The 22,780-nt window shown below is 39.1% G+C and overlaps 1 protein-coding gene across 5 annotated transcripts in view; it reads left to right on the top strand.

Moving 5' to 3' along the window:
- The first annotated feature begins 7,989 nt into the window (after positions 1–7,989).
- AKAP8 (A-kinase anchoring protein 8) overlaps positions 7,990–22,780 on the top strand; it is a 31,736-nt gene continuing 16,945 nt past the window's right edge. For 3 of the 5 annotated variants that reach the window (XR_011558057.1, XM_070739648.1, XM_070739650.1), the window contains exons 1-7: positions 8,522–8,680; positions 12,898–12,936; positions 14,047–14,079; positions 15,456–15,729; positions 17,730–18,246; positions 18,529–18,673; positions 19,021–19,059. Coding sequence is in view for 3 of the 5 variants with exons in the window: in XM_070739648.1 (XP_070595749.1) it covers positions 8,605–8,680; positions 12,898–12,936; positions 14,047–14,079; positions 15,456–15,729; positions 17,730–18,246; positions 18,529–18,673; positions 19,021–19,059 (1,123 nt within the window). In the remaining 2 variants the exon portion in view is untranslated. Of the gene's footprint in view, positions 8,098–8,521; positions 8,681–12,897; positions 12,937–14,046; positions 14,080–15,455; positions 15,730–17,729; positions 18,247–18,528; positions 18,674–19,020; positions 19,060–22,780 lie in introns of those variants that run through there. The other 2 variants (XR_011558058.1, XM_070739649.1) reach the window with 1 other exon arrangement.

Below are 22,780 nucleotides of genomic sequence, written 5' to 3'. Positions count from 1 at the left end.
GTTCTTCAAGTTGTCTCATTTTAAATCCTCCAAATCATCTCTACTACATTTGTCAAGAATATAGTATTGCTTCATTGTTCCTTTGTTAATTAAGAATTGCAGGCATTAATGCCATAAGTTTATTTCAACTCTTGCTGCTACCCGAATTGCTTGCCAAGCAATAGCGGTACAGATTCTGATATTCTTGTTCATGCTCAATTTATTATCCTCTCATTTCTCTTTATGTACATGCCTTCCTCCTGTAGTGGAGATCAAGCAATGGACCTGAAAATATTCAATGGACATATTTTTCTGGAAATCTGCTACATTAGCAAAGACAAGGGTGAGTGAAGGAATCATTACATATTGAGTGGAGACCTTTCTGCTATATACTACTACATCTTGCTTAAAACTCAAACACCAAATAATTGGTGGAACATGTAAAAAGAGGTTTTGTGAGTAAAAGGCATTTATCAAAGTTTCTGTATTGCTTATTCTTAATGTATAATGACCCAAGTATTCATAGTGATAGCTTTGTCTTGTACTCAATCAAGTTGTAGATAATAACACATTTTATGAATGTTGGGAGTACTGAAATTCCAAAATAAATTTGTATTTATACATATGGGTTGGTATCGTAAAAGGTATTAGCGGTTGGGCTGAACAAGGAATACGAAGTTTACAAAGCAATTTTGAGGTATTTTCTGGAAATAATTGTCAAAGACAGAAGTTGCTAATATAGTATTGAAGTAAGTAGTTCATCTTCTTCCAACATTTGGGATCACATACATGCCAGTGGTATGTTTTTGCAAAATGGTATTAACTGGTATGAGAATTTTCTTTACATCGATCTGAATGTTTATCAAGCCACATGTTAATTCCAAATGAATAGCACTTACCATTACCTTAGAACTGTGATGGCGAACCTATGGTACATGTGGCACGCGGAGCCATATCTGATGGCACGTGAGGCATTGCCCTATGTCCACTCCAGCGTGCATGTTTGCTGGCCAGCTGATTTTCGGCCTTCCGGAGGGTTGGGGGAGGCCATTTCGCCCTCCCCGGACTTCAGGAAAGTCTCCAGAGCCTGTGGATGGTGAAAAACTGACACAACGGGCCTACAAATAAACTTCTGATAGGGCCTTTGGGCCATTTTTTTGCCCTCCCCAGGCTTCAGGAAAGGGGGTGGGGGGTGGAGTTTGCATGCATGTACTGGGGAGAGCATTATGGATGTGGGCATGTGCTATTGTGCATTTGCCTGCTCTTTTGGCACCTAAGCAAAAAAAAAGGTTTGCTATCACTGCTTTAGAATAACTCAAATGCATTATTTCTTGGACTATTAGTAAATTGGTAGACAAATTTACTCATAGTCTGAGTAATTATACTTGGGATTCAGCCTTACTATATATTGAAATAAACATAAAATAAATCTATATTTTCATATAACTTTAAAACCAGGGATGTTCTTTTTATTATTATATTTTTATTCTGCTTTTTTTATATATAACTCAAGGGGAAAGATAATTATCTTGCCTCCTGTTTTCCTCACAACAACCACTCTGCAAGGTGAGTTGTTCTGAGAGAGTGAGTGATTCACCCAGCCACTTTTCATGCCTAACAGGCCTGGAACTCTTAAGTCTCCTTGGTTGCTGATCCAGCACCTTCACTGCTGCACCACACTGGCTTTCCAGTTTCTCTCACTGGATTGGGATATTTGTACAGGGCACTTTGCACACATGAAGGATGCTAACCTTTCCCCAGTATTTGATACTTTCTTCCTTTGACCGTGTTCTCTCCTTTTCCTCTCTCCCCCCTTCCAATATATTCCAGCTGGGACATAAATCTTGGAGAGGAATCCCCTCCGTTTGAAATAAGGTACTACTGGACGGGAAGCAGTCTTGAATAGAATTAATGAAGTTGGGAATTAATTAATTACTTTGTAGAGCCTCATCTGCAAATAATGCTTTGATACTCCAGCTACATAATAATAACATAAAATGGCAATAATTCAGTTTTTCTGCCTTTTGAAATTTGAAAATGCTACTGTAACTACTGATTTTATTCCAAATTACATGGGCAGATGATTGCAGATAACTGCAATGATGTCTTTTGAATTAAATAGATATTTAGGAATATATAGGATTTAGGAATGTATAGGATCTGACCATTAGTCAGGTCATGGGTTTCCACATTGCCTTTTGAGTTCAGCCCTTTTTCTTTCATGTAGAAGTATCAATTTAAGGTATCTATAATTGTTTTGTGGAACCATTATTAGATTAGAACTCTGTTTTCTAAATTGCAATCTGGAAAATTCAAAAGCACATTTCAAAGCTGTTGTACTCAAAGTTAAGAAATTACTGAGCTATTATAGGTATGTATTGTTGCAGTACTGGCATTGTTGATAAAATCAAGGAAAAAGTATGCCCTATTCTAGCCTCTGGAGTTAGTTTCCACATTTCTGTAATCTAAAGAAACTTTCAATTTTTCTCGCAGAATTTCTTCTGTTGGAGCACATGGAAGATTAATGTAACCTGCTCCCCCACCCTAAAGTCTCTTGCTTGTTTACCTAATTTGTCCAGATAGTTAGAAATATTCCTTAACAATATTTGGGGGCATATAAAGTCTGAAAGGTGGCAGAGAACATTCAGTAGCCCAACTTTATAAATTTAATATGTGCTTTTATTTGTCCATGGTTTTTTTTAACTTCAAAGGAGATACTGTATTACAATAACCAGTTTGTTTTGCTTGCTGACTATAACTGAAATGGTAGAATAATTTTCTTTTATGCACATTTCATATTCACACAAAAGAATTTCAATTCATATTGTTATATATTGTGTTGATGTTCTTCAACTAGATTCTGAATGAAAAAATGTAATAATTAGGAAAATATTTCTAATACCTTTTTCCTATGAATTACAGAAAACATAATGTAATTAGTTGTCACTGAACAAATAGTTCAAGTTTCATACATTTTTTATTTCAGGAAGTGTTTTCCTATTACTTAAGTGGCTTAGGAAAATACTTTAAAATTTTATCTTCCAAGAAAACCAGGGGAAAAAATCAGTGATTGACATAATAAGCTTTGTGAATTTAATCAAAGATTTGCTTTTCATTATTAAATAGGCAAGGTAAAAGTGATTTTAAAAATACCATTCTGCTTGTGGATATTTCACCCATAAGCAGAATGGTATTTGCAAAAGAATGCACCCATTCTTTTGCAAAATTATGAAATTAATGTTAAAATTACTTTGCTTATTTTTTTTAATTGAATCTGGCTGACAATTGTAGGAAAGCGCTTGAGAAATTGAGGGATTAAATCTTTTGAAAAAAAGAGGTGGAAAAGGTCATATATCTCTGGAATTGGTCTAAAAAAACTCTTTAAGAGGAGACCAAAATGTAAGTCATGGTAGAGCAGCAAGACATTGCAGGGTGAGAAGAAAGATTTGGCTGTTCTACTTTTGTAGGAATAGATTGATAGGCATAAATTTTATAGAGGCATACCTGATTGTTGGAGCAGCAATTCTCTAGAAGCTCTGGTATTCTCCTAGGCCAGATAACCAAGGTTTTTGTCTCTAGTTCCAAGTGTTTAAAAATTATTTATTGTATAAATGTACTGTATTTATTCCTACTTCCATATAACCGATACTATAATTTTTATCTCTGCATAGGAGAAGTATGCCAGCATCAATGCTTTTCTTTACAAACAAGATAAATATTCTTACATTGTAGTTACATAGCAGAATAATTTCATCTCATCTTCTATCACTGCTGCAGTAAATGTTTCTCTTCTGCTTGAATGTTATTGACTATTCCTGTATGAAATACTACATTTGCACATCAATTGTTTTTAAAATTGTATTTTTCATGAATGACAGTGTTCTCTCTGTATATACATTTTAAATCAAGTTAAACTTCACTCATAGTGACTGCATTTTGGCAGTTTTCTTGGCAGCATTATATAGGTGACTTGATACTACTACCTTCTAAGATGTTTTTATGCCTTCTCAGTCCAGTGTGCCCTAGAATCAAACATTCCTCCATTCAAATATTAACCAGGGTTAATCCTGCTTTGCTTTTCAAATTGGCAAATGTTTATAGGACCACTTGTTCAGATTTCATTATTGTTTAAAAAGATAAAGGGCACATCCAGACAACCATAAAGTGCTTTCCTTCAGTCTATGAGCATTTTTTTTATCATTACAGCTTTAATAGTGCAACAAGTTCCTTTATTGCCAACAATTTGTGCTCCCCTTGTCATCAATCTCTGTTCTGCTTCAATAATTATCTTGGCAAAGGCTATCCCTATTGCCTTAACCTAGGACAAGTTAAGAAAAACATTTGGTGGCTGCTTCTGACTTTATTTCCCTTCCCACTTAATGTCATCTCAATTTGAGATGTTATTGGTGCTCTTGACCTTGCTTGTTTTCTTCCAGAGGTTTCATTACCCAAACTAAATAACATCATCAAGGCTAGTAAAGACTGCAGTTTGCTGTAACACCCTTTGGGGGCTGGGTGATAGTCTCTTTTGCATAGTCTATAGATGTTAATGTCTATGTGTCTATTGGTGGTTGATTTGTCAGTGTCAGGCTTCTAGAAATTCCCTAGAGACAATCAACCAATCAAAAAGGGAACAAAATGACCCAAGCACCTCTCCATCAGCAGTCAGCATCCAGATCAGCATAGATTAACTTCAAGGTTAACATCAGATCAACTATCAAGTAAACAATACCCCACTCAAGAAACTGCCAAAAAATCCAACAGCAAACAGCTCAATTAAAGAATCTCTTTAAGACCATTCCCCACCAACATTTATAGGGCAAGGTGCTAGAACCATGATGGCGAACCTATGGCATGCATGCCAGAGGTGGCACCCAAAGCCTTCTCTAAGGGCACGTGCACTGTCATCAGCTGCTCTTCTGGTTTCCAGCCAGCTGGTCATCGCTGGCGCCAGAAAACGGTCTGAAAACGGCAAAAAAACCAGGCATGTGTGAATGGATATGGCTGACAGCATCTGCAGGTAGTCCTTTAATAGGTAATGTAACCGTGCGCATAATAAGAAGAATAATTAAAACCCATACAAAAGCTTTTGTTAAAAGCAGTTGAAAATCTGTAATTCATTCATTGGTGATACAACCAATAATAGCAAAAAACCTTGTTTAAACTGATCATAAATGCAACATAGGACTGTTATTCTTTCAAGTAAAATTTGTGTTTTATTTAGAAACTAATACAAATGTAGTACTCTTTCAGAGCTATTATTATAAGTAAAATCTGGTCCAGTTCTTATTCCAAGCTGGGAGAAAGGTGCCGGGAGAAATGAATCAGAGGAAGGCTACATTTAGAAAGGAGGTAGCTAGAAACAACAGTGACAACAGCATGATTCTGGGGGGGCTGACAAATTGGGATTGAGAGTAGGTAGGCTTTTATAAATTGGGAGATTTTGTGATTGAGATGTCTGTTCCTGTGGAAGAGTATGTCCTTTAATATTTAATGGCTATAGACAGATTCCCATGGGGTCATGATTGGCTGTACATTCAAAAGGGGAAAAACAAATTCTAAGTGTTTTGTTTGTCTGAGCTCATCTTGTCAGTTTCCATTACTTGACTATTGTGCAGCTTATTTGGAGTTGCTGTCTGCCCTTTGTTTATGAACAGAATGGCCTGGCTTTATGAATGAATAAAAATACCCATTCATAATGCCTAACCTCTTCAGGCTTCTGCTTGAAGCTGTTTTCCTATAGCAGAGAGACTGGGGCTACTTTCTGCCTTTGTTATTCTCCTTTAGGGAAAATAGTCTATTCTACCTCTTCTATAAAATATTTTATTCTGGGGGAGGGGGACCACCATTAAACCTATGTTGTAAGTGTTCACGAGCAAGGCCCCTGGATTAGGAAAGGACACTGGTTCATAAAATGAATTTATGCAAAGCCTCCCTGGTCACGCTGCTACCTGCTGTTCCAGTAGGAACCATGAGTCCAGGAGGACTCCCAAAATTGCACACCAGATCTGTGTGAGGTTGCCCCATCCAGAATCAGAGATGTCAACTCTCATTACTCTTTGACAAGAAAAACAACCACCACTCCGTCTTGCTCAGTTTAAGTCACAACCAGCTTCTCATCCAAGCCTTTACAGCACCTGAACAGCATCACTTGACCTGGCATGAAATAGATAAATGGGATATTATCAGCTTACCAAACTTAACCCCAAATGCCCTCTCCCATCAGCTCCATTGAGATGTTAAATAGGAGAGAAAAAAAGGCATCCCTAAATAACTAGCATTGGTCACAGAAAGGCCAACAGAATGGTGCCTCCCAATCCTTAGCTTGTCCAACAAGATTTATTTATTAACTTATTTATTTATTATTTATTTATTTATTTATTGACTTCTATGCTGCCCTTCTCAACCGACTCACGGCAGCATACAACATAATAAATACAATACAATGTGTAGAAATCTAATTTAAAAAATACTACAGAACTAAAAAATTTCTTAAAACCCCATCTGTCCCAACACAATCATCCACATTTCATCCAATCCAGTCACAGCATTGGCAGGAGCCAATCTCAATGCTCATGTCCCCCATTCCCGCCAGCTAGGTCTTCAAAGCTTTGTGAAAGACCAGGAGAGAAGGTGTGGTACGTAACTCTGGAGGGAGTTTGTTCCAAAGGGCTGGGGCTGCCACAGAGAAGGCTCTTCCCCTAGGTCCTGCTAGACGACATTGACCGATGGGACCTAGAGAAGGCTGACTCTGTGGGACCTAACTGGCTGCTGGGATGCATGAGGCAGAACACAGTCCCGTAGGTAATCTGGTCCTAAGCCTTGTAGGGCTTTATACCAATATTGTGACAGTCCTTCAAGATATTAAATCACTAGCTACACTACCAGTTGATAAACTATCTTTTAGTGACTGATGTAGAGAAGATTATTTTGGAATTTTGTATTGTAGATACTGCATATGTATTTTTACAAAGATTGATGCCTCCCATAAGAACTACCGGTACCTGCCCGGAATCTTAGACAGCCATTGCCATGCCAGTCAGTTTGAACAAAACTAGAGGAGGGTTGACCAATAGTCCTATGCGATATAAGGCATCTTCCATGGATAACAAAGTTAATAAAATGTTTCCCTAGCCATCTAAATGGGGTTGGAAACAGTCATGCAGTAGTTTCAGAAAATTAGCACCTGCATCCAGGCATTGCCACACTTCAACGTGAGTGGGGAGTGTCAAAACAGTCGAGGTAGGTAGAAAAATTACTTAGAAAAGGGCTGGGCTCACTCGCCTGACATTTCCTCAGCCTATTTTCTCTGCACCACATCCTGAACCATAAAACATTGCAGAATTCCTTTCAGATGTAGCGAGGTAGTTTACAGGCCAGCATGTAAATAGAAACGGGTGGGGGTGGGAAACCATATTTCAAGTTGGTCCCACCAAACAAGAAAACTATTAGGGAAAGGCAAAGCACTAACGGGCAAAATAACGAAAGCCCTTTTGTAAGAGTTCCCAGCAGTACAAAGAGGCACGTGGATTTCAGGCAGAGAAATGTCAGCCTTGTCCTCCGCCCCCTCAAAGCAAAAGACACGACTCTAAAGCAGGGGTCCCCAAAATTGGCAACTTTAAGACTTGTGGACTTCAACTCCCAGAGTTCCTCAGCCAGCAAAGCAGTGTCTGCAAAGAGCAAAGAGTTCCTCAGCCAGCAAAGGAACTCTGGGAGTTGAAGTCCACAGGTCTTAAAGTAGCCAAGGTTGGAGACTCCTGCTCAGAACGCTTATAAAAACCGGCCGTCCCTCCTATTGGAAGATAATCGAGAGAAACGGGAACCGGAAATCTCTAGCTACACAAGCCGTTTTATCTGCAAATAGGAAGGTTCTCCGGGCACCGGAAAGCGTAGAACGTAGATGTCCAGCGACGGGTAAACTTAACGAACTGCCCAATGGGAACGACCTTTCTACCGGGAGGCGGGAACAACAGACACCGTTAAGTTTAAACCCCCGGCCAATCGCACTTCAGGAATAGTGGCATGAGCCAATCTGTGGCGGCATATGGCGCTCGCGCAGTCGGCTTGTGTTCGTAGTGAGGAGAAGGACGGCGAGCAAAGCCATGGATCAAAGTTACGGTGAGTCCTGTCTGGGAAGGAACCGGCGGATGCTTCGGCGACTGTTAAGGAGAGCTTCGGGCTTTGAGAGAAGCGGTGTCTCTTCTCAATGACGTAGTAGCACTTGTGAGTCGCGGAGGTCCCCCGGTGTCGGTACCTTCTTTCTCGGAGAGGCGCCGGCAGCGGTGATTGGACCTTCCGCTTGTCTCTCACTCATGTCCCGCTTGGTGACTGGAGTGCTATTTGGCCAGCGAGGCGGAGGGTTCAAGTTTACCCCCTACCCCTCCCTATACTGTACCGAGCAGGAGGACCGAAGCCCTATTTCTAAAGACGACACAAAATGGCGTGGGGGGGACTTCTGCTCGCGACCTGCCGGGGGTCGACGCCTTCCAGTTTGTAAACAGTGGCTCGTGGGCTTCGCTTCGCCGACGCCGGCGCTTCTGGCTGGAAAAGAAGTGAAGCGGTTCGGTCGAAAAGCTCATCCTGGCCTGCGTTGTATTTCCCTAGCCAGCCCCCCAAACAAAAACAATGACAGACAGACGGAGACAGATTACGAGGGACGTCCCCCCTTCATGTCCCTCACAACAACCCTTCTCGCAATGGGGTATGGATTGCCAACATGCCGAGGAAGCGTGTCCACGGGCCATCCTCTGCTTTCTTACCTATTTCAGATTACAGAATAACATCTGGAAGGGACCTTAGAGGTCTTTTAGTCCAATCCCTCCTGTTCAGGCAGGAGATGCAGTTCCATTTCAGACAAATAGTTGTCCGGTCTCTTTTTTAAAGCTTCTAGTATTGGAGCATTCACAACTTCTGGAGGCGAGTCATTCCACTGTCTAACTGTCAGGAGGAACAAACTTACCTGACCACATCGTTTTTCTTATCAACTGCCCAGATGTCTTTATCTTGTCTCAGGCCTGTGCTAAAGTAGTGTTTAGAAGGTTATTTTTCCACACCCCAAGAATAAATGCAAGGATTTTAAAATCGTTTTTGCTTTTAATTTTGGAATTCAGGCAGAATAGAATGAAGGGGAACAATACATTTTATGCTTATGTGTAACGGTTTGCCACTTCAAGGATGAATAAATAAATTGAGTGTTTCATCTGAGCAGTGGGGAAACCCAGAGTCTGACGGCTCTGTGACATTTATAAATGTAGCAAGTGATATATTGACTTCGTTGCTGGTACCAGACACTGAGTCTCAAATTTGGCTGGATGCATTGTAGCCTAGTGAACTCAACTTGTATAGTACTATGTTATGGTACTGTGCATTTTGTCAAACTGGAAAATTGTTCATAGTGAATATTGTGAAGGTTGACTCAGCTTTCCATCCTTCTGAGGTGGGTGAAATGATTGTTGGGGGTAATATACTGATTCTGTAAACTGCTTAGAGAGGGCTATAAAAGCACTATGAAGCTGTATATAAGTCTAAATGCTGTTGCTATATTGCCTGTTTGGTTTAAAATGTCAGGGTGTATATTAAAATGTTTTATTTGTAAACATCATGACGGTTTAGGGAGGGAGGAGGAAAATACACTAAGGGAATAGCTTTTTAATGTACTTTAGGAATATCTAGGTACATTATTGCTTTACTTTAATTGTATCCAGAGGCTTAGATCAAAGGATAAACTTCAGCTTTATTAAGTCATCTTTCATTCTGCCAAAAGTGTTTTCAGATCTTGTAGATAAGGTAGTACTGTACATAAAATAGGTGCAGTATGAATATAGAAGCAATTATATTTCCTATGAAACTGAATAACATAAAATTTTTAGTACAGTACTCATTGTAGGTTTGAATGCTAAAGTTAATCCCCCTGTAAAGTTGAATCTTAACATCTGATAAAATGGGTTCTAGTGTAGAAATCATTACACCCTAATAACCCTGATTAGTATCAAAGATAACAGCAAGTATCTGGCACCTTGCCAAATACTTGTACTACAGTTTCCACAATCTTCTTGCCAGAGGTGATGTTAGCTGAATATTGAAATCCAATATACAACACAGGCATTCTTTGTTACAAGATACGATGTAATACTACATAATGACTGGAAGAGTTTAAAAATGCAAAAATATCAGAACTCTCAATCTTGCTGCTGTTTGCATTTCTTTGTTACATAACATAAAATAACATAGTGATGTTATTTTGTAACAACTAATAGTTATATCGGAAAATGTAGCAAATGTATGTGCATGCACACTATATTTGATGGAATTCACATTTTTGAATTGTCTCTCTCAAGAGAGGTACTTAAGGAGGTATAGTATATAATAAAATGTTAAAATATAAAACAGCATATAAGAATTTAAAATATAAAAGCAGGCAAGAATGATTGAACTCTGTTGAAAATTAGTTTTAAAAGACCATGATAGGGTTGCTGCCTATCCTTTATATTTGTGTGCATATACACACTCTCTCAGTGAATTCTAGTTCTACTGTGAGCGCAAAGCCCGCTAGGTGTTCTTTGGCTAGTCCCTTTTTCTTAACCCTAGGAACGGGGCAGTGTCAAACCACTTGTGAAATACTTTACCAAGAAAACTGCAGGGATTTGTCTCCGCAGTTTCTGAGAATAGGACACGATTGCTTGCTATTTTAATGTTCTGAAGTACTTTAATGAGAACCAAATGTTAAAAGAGTACAGTACACCTATAAAAGTAGTAATATTTATAGTTATGTTTAAAACTATTTGCATTTTGAATATACCCTGCTCAAAAAAATAAAGGGAACACTTAAACAACAATATAACTCCAAGTAAATCAAACTTCTGTGAAATCAAACTGTCCACTTAGGAAGCAACACTGATTCACAATCAATTTCACACGCTGTTGTGCACATTCAGCTTTGTACAGAACAAAGTATTCAATGAGAATATTTCATTCATTCATATCTAGGATGTGTTATGTGAGTGTTCCCTTTATTTTTTTGAGCAGTATACATAGAAATCAATTATATTACAGTAACTTCTCAGAAGAAATTTATTTTTTTAATAGAAGATTTCAGTGTCACAATTTTGTTGCAATTTTATTTAGCATATTACCTTGATTTGTGTTATATAAAGTACATAATCCAATAGAAGAGTACATCTTTAGCTCAGGGTTAAACTCTGGAATCCTTGGTTCTTTGCTTGCAAACATTTGATTTCCCAATTAAGTAACATCATCAGTGCTAATGAGTAAAGTATCCTGTTTTACCAGTGTTGGGGGCAATGTGGTTCTCTCTTTGATAGTTCCTTGATTAGGGTATTGACAATAAAATGTCAATGTATTCTTGTATGGACAAGAAAATAAAAAAACTAATAAGGAAACAAAACCCATCCATCCTTCCTAGCAACCAACATTCAGATAAGTGGGGATTAACACCAGGAAGAAAACAGTGCCTAATGAAGGAACTACCAAGGAGAAAACAACAGAATTTCCAATGCTGGTAGGGAACCTATTGAACATGAACAGAGAGAACACCCCACATTGCAAATATTACTTAGTCAGGTAACAACCAAGAACTCCACAAAGTATTTAATGTTAGCTTTATATATTCAAATATTTCCTTCCTGAAATATTCATTTAGTATAAAATAAATGTTTTATTTTGTTCCTTTTCAGAAGGGTTATTTTTGTTCTTTTCATAAAAAAACTTGGTTCCAGATTGTGGTGGGCTCTGGCCCAGCTCCTGCCCCAAGGAATGTGGAGGTGGATGCAGGGGAAACATCAACATGTCATAAGCCTGTTTTATTGCCGACAGAGTCAGGTAGTGCAGTTTCCTCAGATGAAGAAGAAGGTGGGGGTGACTTGGAAGAGGGGGGTTTGGCACACAGCCCAGGAAGCCAATCTCCATTATCTTCGGTTGATTCGAATGAGGAAGTGTTAGACCCACGCAGGCGCAGACTTATGCATAGAAGAAACCAATTGAGGAAATATTACAGGAGATAAGAGAGGCCATCTGTGTTTGGGTGGGGCTCCAGTAATTAGAGCTGCTGATATAAATAGCAGCATGCTGGTTTGGGCTGTTGTGGAAGATTATCTGATCGTTGTTCTTCAGGACTGTGCCTTGCTGTTTCCGGACTTTGTTTATTGATTTTTCACGACTTTGAAACCAAAGCAGAGCAAAGTGTGTGTGTTTCACTGCGTGGAAGAAGGAGGGCTGTGAAGTTTCTTCACAGCTGCTAGCTAAGTACTTAAGAACTGATTAAGGGGATTGTATAGACTACCAGGTTGTTTTGGGAGGAGTGCTCTTTGCAATACAAAAAGGGTGCTTTGTTTCTTTTGAATTTTTGTGATAAAGAACATTGTTTTTGAACTTTCAAGTGTGTGTGTGTCTGAAATTTGTACCCTTGAATTTTCGCGAGACTCATACCATAGAGCCCGGCAGAACACAGATAAGGATTTGTTTCTCTGTATTGTATGATATGAACCTAAATTATTTTTTGAAGCAAAATCTTTCATACTTCAGTATTTCTTAATTTACACATTTGAAAGAGTTGAATTCAGATAACCATTAATTCCTACTAATCATTTGGGAAGCATGATTGGTTAATAATAGTTTGCATAAGAAGATTTTGTAGATCATATATAATGTTGCTTTCAGAATTATTTCCAGAGAATGGAACAAAATGTAAGTTAGTGTGTATAACGTTGGCATTTGGCCTGATTTATATCTCTCCTATTTTATTGGTAGCAATGGAAAACCCACAACTCCACAAAGGTTTTGTTCCTATCAGATACACAAAATGTATTGAAGACAAACCTTTGAATGGATAGAAGATGCAAATCTTTAGAAATATATTTAGAGTTTTAAAATTTGTTAATATATTACACTTTTCTTTTACAGGTTATAGTTCTTGGGGTGCTGACAACACCAACAGTCATGGTAAGAAAATAAATATAGCTACACTGATAAGTTAGAATTATATTAATAGCATGAATTTTCAATAGGAGAATATTTTCACAGGCATATATTGAGAGTAATTTCTTTTCAGTCTTATTAGATTAAATATAGTTTATATCAGTTTTCTATCATACTAACGTCTATCAGAATTTATATAAATTAGAGCTTTGATTTTATATAAAATAAAAATATTCAGCTGCTTCTTCACATGAATCATTTAATATCTTTTATATAAGGAAATTGTGGAATAACTTGTTTCACTAATTCTAATCAATCTAGTGTTAATTTCTGATTTGTCTAACATATAATATTAATGCTAAATTTTTGCCATAGGATACAAAAAAGAAAAACTTCACACTTATTCTAATGTTACTTTTCCAAGCTACTCCCACTACAAGAAAGCCCAGTTATTCAGGTTGTTTGAAGGGGTTTCAGAAGGCATATGGGGTAGTTCCTAAAGTTTCACCAAGATTTTAGCCATTGCTTGAAATTAGAAAACAGCCATCTTAGACCAGAGTTCCCCAACCTTTATGGCTTTATAGACCAGCAGTGTGGGAAGGGAATGGTTCTGCAAGTGGCCGGCAAGCGCACACACTGCTTCATTTTCACGAGTAGTGTGCACACCCATCTGCCACTTGTGCATTTGGAGCACATGTGCACATTGTCACCTGCTGCTTGTGCAAGTAGAGTGTGTGTGTGTGTGTGTATGCGCGCACACTCATTTTCTGTTTGCAAGCAGTTCACAACTCTGTTGGGCTATGGCCCAGAGGTTGTGGCCCCCTGCCTTAGACCATATAGAGCTTATGCTGATTCTCTATGTGTGTTTATCTTGGATAGCTACCTGGTTTTCAGAGGAAACCACTGATAATTCCCCAGGCTCTAAAGTCAAAATAATGTTGATGGTGTTTGGGCCTAGAATGGCTGTGGTTGAGTGTGTTAATAATGAAATTTTATCCATTTCTTTTTAATTGATTTATACATTTGGGTTGAAATATTTATTTCTGTTCTTTAAGTATATGAGTGGCTACATTTGTTAAATAAAAAACAATGTATTTAAGGTAAAAATAAACTTTGTCTCTGTGTCTTACTAAGGTACATATGCCACGAACATGGGAAGTTGGCAAGGTATGTGTTTTGCTTACTTTTCCAAAGTTTTACCTTTCACTGAAGGAGAATCTGAGGCATTTCCCCACTTTTTTAAAAAAAATAAAGTGATATCCACTTTACTTATATAAGCTACATAAATCCATGTCTTTCTGATTTTGAACTGTGTCCCAAAGTATTAATAGTAAAGTAAGATCAATGAATTACAAGAGTGTTGGCGAACCTTTTTGGCATTGAGTGCCGAAATGGGAGTGCATGCATATGCGTGGGGGAGCATTGGAAACCGGAAAAACAGTTTCTTGGTGCACATAAACAGAGGTACACACAGGGAGACTGAGCTTCCAGTTTCTAGCATGTGCAGTGGTCACTTGCTCTCGGGTTTCTGGCACATATGTGCACATGAAGACCAGCTGGCTTGCATGCATGGAAGAGCAATGGGCGATGGCTGGTGTGTTACAGGTTCACCAACACTGAACTACAACAAGGAGGCACCTTTCTCAAAAATTGCAATTTTTGGTGCAGAATAATGAGAGAAAACATTTGGAAAGCATTCCAGAATGGGGGAGGGGGAGCGGGAGGCATATGGAAAGAAGGTGTGGCAGTGGGTTCCAGGAAAGTTTCAGACCCATCAGGTGTATACTGGCTTTAACAAAAGGTGCATTATGCCCTTAAGGTGTCCTTTACCATCTCATTGAAACTTACATGGAACCATAAATACTGATCCAAATAAATATTATTTTGTTGCATAAACATGGAGAATGATGATGAAAAAAGATCCAGTGATCCATTGATTCTTCCCTTCGAATTGTTCATGTTTGTTTTCTTTTTATTAATTTATTATTAATAATTATTAATAATTTATTTTTACTTATTTTATTATTACTGTTTTGTTGTTGTTGTTGAATGATAAATATATAAGCCGCCCCGAGTCTGCGGAGAGGGGCGGCATACAAATCCAATAAATAAATAAATAAAATAAATATATTTATTCCAAACATGCTGAAATTCATTTACTGATAATTGACTCACTATATCTACTGGAAGTTGGCTCCAAGCTTCCACTAGTCTTTTTTTAAAATACTTTCAAACATTACTTTTGAATTCCTTCCAAGAAGCTATGCATTTTCTTTTATGAACATTTATGACAATTATGTGATAGTTATATTTTGAAAAGTATTAACTTTACCTCATAATGTACATCTGTGGGTATATTGTTTAACACAGACCCTGGTCTTAAAACAACAAAGTGCATTAGGCTAATAAATATTTCTGTCTGTTGTATTTGAAAGTGTGTATGATTTTTGATGTGGAGTTGGTTTCCATGAATTTAGGAGTGAACTTTTAAATTCTGGGGTTTTTTTAATTGTGCAACCTATACTTACCCTTTTTTTAACCAGGTTATGAAGGTTATGATTATTATGGTGCTCAGGCCAGTAATACTACCACGGGTCCCACATATAACTATGATGCTACTGTTCCCCCAACTACCTGGAATACTTCTAAAGCTTCTGACATGACAATGGGTACTAGTATGCCAGTTGTAAATTACAATACTGGAACAATGGAGGTAGAAAACTCTGATTCCATCATAACAAAAATAAACCAGCGTTTGGATATGCTATCAAAGGAAAACAGTGGCAATGCTGGAGAAGGCATGGAAGATCAGGGAAGGTAATTTAAATTTTATTTTTAATCAATTTTTAAGACTTGAATTTTGCAGTAAAATAATAGAATGATGGAATAATGTTGTTTTGCCTGCATAAATTAGTCCAAAGGGAGCCATTTTGATATAGTGGTTAAAGATATCAGGCTGGAAACCAGGAAGCTAAATTTTGTCCAGGCAATTGCTATGAATGAAGATTTGTCTCTGTCTGTCTCTCTCCCTCCCCCCCCCTTCTCTCTCACACACACACCCTCCAAAAACCCAAAACATTTATTTTGATGAAAGGCTAGATTGTCCTATGGAAAGCAATAATTGAAAGAAAGAGAAAGAAAGAAAGAAAGCAACAGAAAGAGAGAAAGAAAACAAGAGAGGGAGAGAGAAAGTGAGAAAAATAGAGAGAGAGCAAGAGGAGGAGAGAGAAAGAGAGAGAAATGACTCTTGATTTAAAGCATATGGTAAAAAGCACCCAAATAATAAGAGAAAAAAAAACCCAGCCGTGTGTGTGTGTGTGTGAACTCTTGAACCATTTCCAATAGCTAACCTTTTATTGGAAATGGTTCAAGAGTTCACACACACACACACATACACAAGGGGGGAGGAGACAGGGATGGAAAAAGAGAAGATAATAATAATAGTAATAGATTTTGGTTTTGTTTTATTATTAATTTCTTTTAATAAAAAGGGGGATTTTTTTTATTTATTTTTTTATTTATTTATTTTTTTATTTATACATACATACATACATACATACATACATACATACATACATACATACATACTTCTATGCCGCCCAGGGACTGTTGCTCAGACACTATACTTTTCCACCCACACCGGGAAAAAATTAGAGGGAACATTGCTAGTAAGTAGTGGCCTGCTTTTCCAGATAAATCATTACAGCCTTTTAGAATAGTGGTCCCCATTAAGGTTGCTACCCAGGCATTTTTAAAAAAAAAGTTAAATATAAATAGTATATAGTATACAATATTGTTTTAAAGTAAGAAAACTGTAGGAAAGCAGAAATAATCCATTTGAGCAGATTACTTGGTTATAGGCCTTCCTTTCTTATGTTTCAGATAACTGGTAGCAATCCATTGGGGGGGGGAGGGGAAATGGAACTTCCAATATTGTATAGTGGAAAAGGTGTGGGGAGGTGCATTGGACACATACTATCTTCAGTCCAACCTATCAGGATACTTGTGGGGTGAAATGAGGGGATAGATTGTTCTGTATGGTCCTTGAGCAAGATCTAGTTTGAGTCAGTCACCGGGACCAGAGGTTTACTCTTCCAAGCTTTGAGACTTGTGCTATAACATCTTCAGGGAACGTCTCTCTATTAGATTAGTACTTTGAGCTGCTCTATGAGTTGTATTGATTGATTGGTATATTAATGGCTGGCAATTGGCTGTTGTTTCCTTGGGCTGCCAATCTCTCTGCTCCTAAGTACCTGATAAACTTAGGACTCCTGTTGACTGCATTCCTGTTGACTGACAATGGTTCAATCACTTGAGGCTTCAATCACTTTCCTGGCTGTCTTTGTAATTGCAGCTGCGAAATTAAATGTATTCATTGCAGTATGAGGCTATCAAAGAGTCTCCTCAAACTCTCACAGCCATGAGCCCCTGATAAAAATATGGAGTATTCATAAATCTTATAAAGGGTATACTATTGCTATTGCTAACATGTTGTAAGCCGCCCTGAGTCTAAGGAGAAGGGCGGCATAAAAATCAAAATAAATAAATAAATAAAACTGCTATCCATTACATCAGATGATGGATCTGGTTTGCCTATATTATCAGTTCTGACTGCTTAGATGATCATGTGTAGTTCATTCTTAGCCTAACTACTTCACAACCTGTCAAGGAATGATAGCTGTAGATTTCGGCATGCATGACAGATATTCAACTGTTCAATAGATTCTACTGTTACAACTAAACTGACATTCACAACATGGGAATTGATAGTTCTTTAAAATCTCTCCTAGCAACTGACTGGATTCTTTACTTTACAGCTCTTTCAGATTTGAGTCTTTTGAATCATACAACTCCAGAGCCGCAGTTCCTGAACGTGATCTATACAGAACCAGCTATGACTATAATGAAGTTGGAATAGATCGGAATGATACTTTTGGAAGTCACTATGATGGGCCTGGTAACCGCAGAGATCAACCTGGTAACAGAGGAAACAACTATGGTTTTGTTAGAGGGAGGGTCCAAAATCGAGGTCGTCCAAACACTTTCAATCGTGACCACTTCATGCCCTCAAGTACAGAACGGCTGTCTACACACTGGAATGAAATGAATTACATGGGCGGGAGGAATATGGGAGGACCTGGACCCAACAGGCTTCCATCACTCTTTTCTCGATCACATGTCCCTGAGTATAGGGATTATGGTGATTATGGAGACTATGGCGACTATGGAGAGTATGGCAACTATGGGGATTATGATTATGGCATGATGGGAATGCAAGGAATGGGAAGGATTCCTGGGAACATGCCCTATGGATTCAGCAGAACACGTGGCAGAGTAAGTTTAACATGCTAACACTGGGTACTCTCATAACTATTTTAATCATTATAAATGAGATTACTTTAGTAACTGAGAAAGTTGTGATAGTCTTATCATTTTTACATTGTCAGATGCATACCAGCTTGTTTTTTATCTTTCCTTGCAATTTTTAAAATTTTTCTGCAGAAATGGTGTTGATAGGGTCAGCAAGGAATAGCAAGAAGCATTCTTAAAATCTTCTCCGATACACTGCTGGTGTCAATAAATGGGCCAAAAATGTTTTGTTCAACTTGTCCCTAGCCCAAGAGGAGAGCTTTTCGTGGTCGTCTGGGTGGGCGTTCGGATAATGAAGGCGGGTTATACAAGCGGAAACGACCCCAAAGTGGAGAGGAACCTGACAACAAGCAGGCAAAGATAGAAAGTGAAAGAGATGACTCTGACAATGGTAAACATTCTATTTATTTTGAGATCTGGATGCATTATTTGCTGACCTTAATACCTAGCTTCTACTCTATTATAATGTACCTTGGCAACCACCTATATTCAGTAGAAATCCTTCTCGGAAACTCAGGAATTCACATCACTGTCACTTTTTTTATAATTTAGTCATGTTTTAATAATTTAAATTTTTCATATCTAGAAGAAAAATAGTTCAGAAAAGAGATCTTGTGTAATTGTTAATCAATGAATGAGAAATAATGGTACTATTACTTTAAACTGATATTGTTGTTTGGACTGGTGAAGAACAGAGACACTGCGTTTACAGTGGTTTTATATCTTGTGTATTCACAGATGATGGTGAAACTAAGTCAGCAGATGAAGGAGATAAAGGTGTAAGTATCTTTCCCAAATAAGAGAAAAAATATTGTAAATTGTTGTTTTCTGACATGTCTTTGAAGCTAAAACTATTATAAATATTGTATAAGTCATTCTATTCATAAAACAAGTATGAATAATATACAGTATGTTCATCATGGGCCATATGCAGTTTTGAAAACATTACAATTATAACAGTGCAATTTTCCTTTTCTTTCTTTAAAGATTTTGTTCCTTAGAGATTTAATGTCCCAAAAACATACAGATAGTTCTCATTTAACCACTTGTTCAGCGATTGTTCAAAGTGATTCCAGCATTGAATGAGGTTTTGTTTTTTACAATTGGTCCTCATTGTGATTGTTGCACTGTCCCTACAGTGATGTGATTGTAATTCATGGATATGGCAAATGGCTGGTAATAATGTCAGTGTTCCACAATCATGTCGTCACTATTTGCAAACTTCACCACCAGCCTTTGCAAACAAATTCAGTGAGGAATCCAGCAAGAGGTTGCAAATGGTGTTAATGTGACCATACGTGATTGGGGCATGATTCACCTAATGATGGCAGGTGGGTCACACAGAACTGCCATCCGGTGTTGGTGCGGCTACATGACATTGTTCTTTACAATGTGTCACTTAGTAATGGAATACCTGGCCCTTGTTACTGTCAGTAATAAGGGCTACCTGTAATTCAGTACAGACTAAAAAAAGGACATTTGCTCTTCATAGCACACAGGATAATTTCTTCATTCTTATTCTGGAATTCTAATTTCAAAGCTTGTAAGATCAAGCACAACTCCCAGATGTGTTGAGGCTACAACTTTTATGTTCCAACATGATTATAATTATGCTTGCTGCGAATCCAGAGACGGGCGGCATACAAATCTAATAAATAAATAAATAAATAAATTGTAATTCTTGTGCATTCTGAGAATGCTATTGGTCCTGTGCAAAATCATTCTGTCTCTAGAGATGAAATGTCTTAAGAAGTTGAACCATGTTGCTCTGGGCCAGTGCAAGAACAGTTGGATCAGCTGCTTGAGGCAGCATCATTATCTACAGTACCTGAAATGATACAAAGTAAAGGCAGGATATAAATCCAGTCATCAATTCATTTTCAGAAAAATACTTTGTCTTCCATCCTCTCATTCGGTCAACAAAGAATGGTCTAGCAGCTAAAAGCTAAATCATTGTAAGCATTATTGACTCCTGAGAAAAAAAATGTAAGAGTGAAGATAATTTCATGGTTGCCTACTGTCATCTACATATAACCAGCACTGTCAGTATAGTTCATTTATCTATCTGAAAAGAGTTTTTTTATCTCATGTCCACATTGTCATTTCTAATTATGATTATCTGCAAAGCATGCTGAAAAGAGCACATGTAAATCCTGAAATTCCTTCCTTCTCCACTGTGGTGAAAGAGAATCCAGGAATGGGTTGACATTGTCTGCTAACTGTTTGAACTGTGCCTGTCAGAGTTTTGAGGACATGCCTCTTTTACCAACAGGCCCAGCTTTTGATTCGGTCCAACAACTAGCACAAATGTGTCAAAAATTCCTCTATTTGTTCGTAATAGTATTTCTAGTTTCCTTGCAGATCAAGGGGGGAGATTCTTGGATTCTTTCAGGATAGAGCAGTGAGATTGTCTTACAACCGACTGGCTCTTGATCTGACCAGTGGAGCTGTCAGGCTTCTTCCAGCAGTAAGAGCTTTGGCTCAAACTCTGAAGGCCAATTTCAGTGGATGTGTAAGGTATTTGCGATTGAGGAGTAGCATGAATGAGCCTGGCTCCATGCCGCTAAGCTAGGAGCTCAAAACTGTCATAGAAGCTTTCAGGTTCCTTAACTTTACAAGCTGACCCAGTGGGAAAATCGATCCTGAGGTAGCGTGAATGAGCCTGGCTCCATGTTGCTAATGCCAGGAGTTCAAAACTCACAGGAGCTTTGGTACTCCTTAACTTGAGGAGCTGACCCAGCAGGAAGATTGATCACAGCCTTCAAAGAAGGTATGAACGGGCTCACAGGCTCCTGGAAAATGGAGCAATTGCTTACAGCCCCTTTTGAGGCCCCTCCCCATTCTCACAGAGACCTGGGGAAATTTCAGGAGTGATTTGAGTTCCTGCCCTCCTGGGCACACTCACTTAAGCCATGGTCACTGGCAGCAAAGTAATTAGCGAGTTTGCCTGTTGGGGTGCACACAATATGGTGGACACGGCTGCTGGAGGCAGCGCAGAGCCTACTCCCTCACCATTGAAGAGCACATCAAAGGCAGACAGAAAGGCTGTGGTCACTCGTAAGAGCTCCAAGGCAGCAAAGTGATGCACGTAGGTGGGAGAAAGCCCTTGACAAACTCTGTGACAAGAGAAGTCTACAAGCACCTCCCCAAGGATGACCTGTCAAATCCTGCCATGGCAATAATCAACTGTCAGAATTGCAAGGCATGGTAAGCCATACTACTAGGCTGAACTCACAAGACTTGTCTCCAGAGGAGCTGGAGAGCAGTTTTCCCTGCAGGAGTCTCAATTGCCTGTCAACAGTGTAGGTTACTGGGACTTGATGTCAGACCTGACTACAGCTGCAGGATTTTGTGAGCAGCCCTGTGACAGGGCCAGAGCTGTGTCTAAAGTGACCTTTACCCCATCAGCAGCAGGCTTTTGCCCAAGGGTGGTGCCAGAACCAGAAATTCCTGCCAACATGCAATTTGTCATTGCAGAAGCCATCAGGCAAGGCATAGCTGCAGGAATGCAGTAGTCCAAGTGAGCACCTTCTGTGGCCTCTGGATTCTCTCAAGATCCAGACCAAAGCCAGGCACCTCATCTCCCAGAGGACTTTCCATCCTTCCCAGGACACTATTCCCCTGCTCCCTCCCAGCAGAGCCAATCCCCTCACGGAGGATAGAGGGCAAAAGGAACTGGATCTTTCTGATGATGAGGGACTGACACAGGACCAGCTGGTTTTCACAGGGCTATTCCAATCTGCCCTGTTCAATCACTCCTCTTTAAAGTCAAAAATTCAGCCCATCATGGGACACATTCTGCAAATCCAGACCCACCTAAGGGCCCAGCAGATCCCACTGATCCACTGTTCTCTGAGCCAGCCACAGAGGCAGAGATCATCCCCACACCCAGTGGGACTCTCTTGGGAAGGCCCCCATCCATCAGCTTCTGACCGGAAGTTTTATAATGTGGGCCCAGAGCTTGCTTGGATGCTCCAGATGCCAGCAGTGATGGTGGCCTTGCAAACGTCTTCCACCATACTTAGCGACCCCGAGCAGGGTTTGAAGGCAGAGGATAAAAGCGTGGACCAAACACTTTAAAGAGGCCTGGGCAGTCAAAGTATCCACGGCTGCCTCATTTTTCAATAGGACCTCCTTGCTCTGGTTTTGCCAGATGCAAGAGATGAGCCCGACAGGGGACATAAGGACCCGCCAGGATATTAATAAACTTGTGGCAGCAGTGCAGTTCTCTGCAGATGCTATGCTTAACACAAGCCAGGTTGCCTCCAAGGCCGTAGCTGCTTCGGTAGTGGCTTGCTGATTGTACTGGCTGCACCAATGGCAGGCGGATACCCATCATAAGTGGAAACTGGCTTAGGCCCCTTTCAAAGGGGAAAACCTGGGAATTCTCTGGATCCCATCTTGGTGGAGTCAAGAGACAAGGGAAAAATCATGCCAACCTTCTCTAGACAAGGTGATTATCGCCTTTCACCTTATTTGTGCCACACTTCCTTTCAGA

Source organism: Erythrolamprus reginae, chromosome 2 (assembly GCF_031021105.1).
Source record: "Erythrolamprus reginae isolate rEryReg1 chromosome 2, rEryReg1.hap1, whole genome shotgun sequence".
Classification (NCBI taxonomy): domain Eukaryota; kingdom Metazoa; phylum Chordata; class Lepidosauria; order Squamata; family Dipsadidae; genus Erythrolamprus; species Erythrolamprus reginae.
Note: the sequence above shows the minus strand (reverse complement) of the source record. Positions and strands in the feature narration are given on the sequence as shown.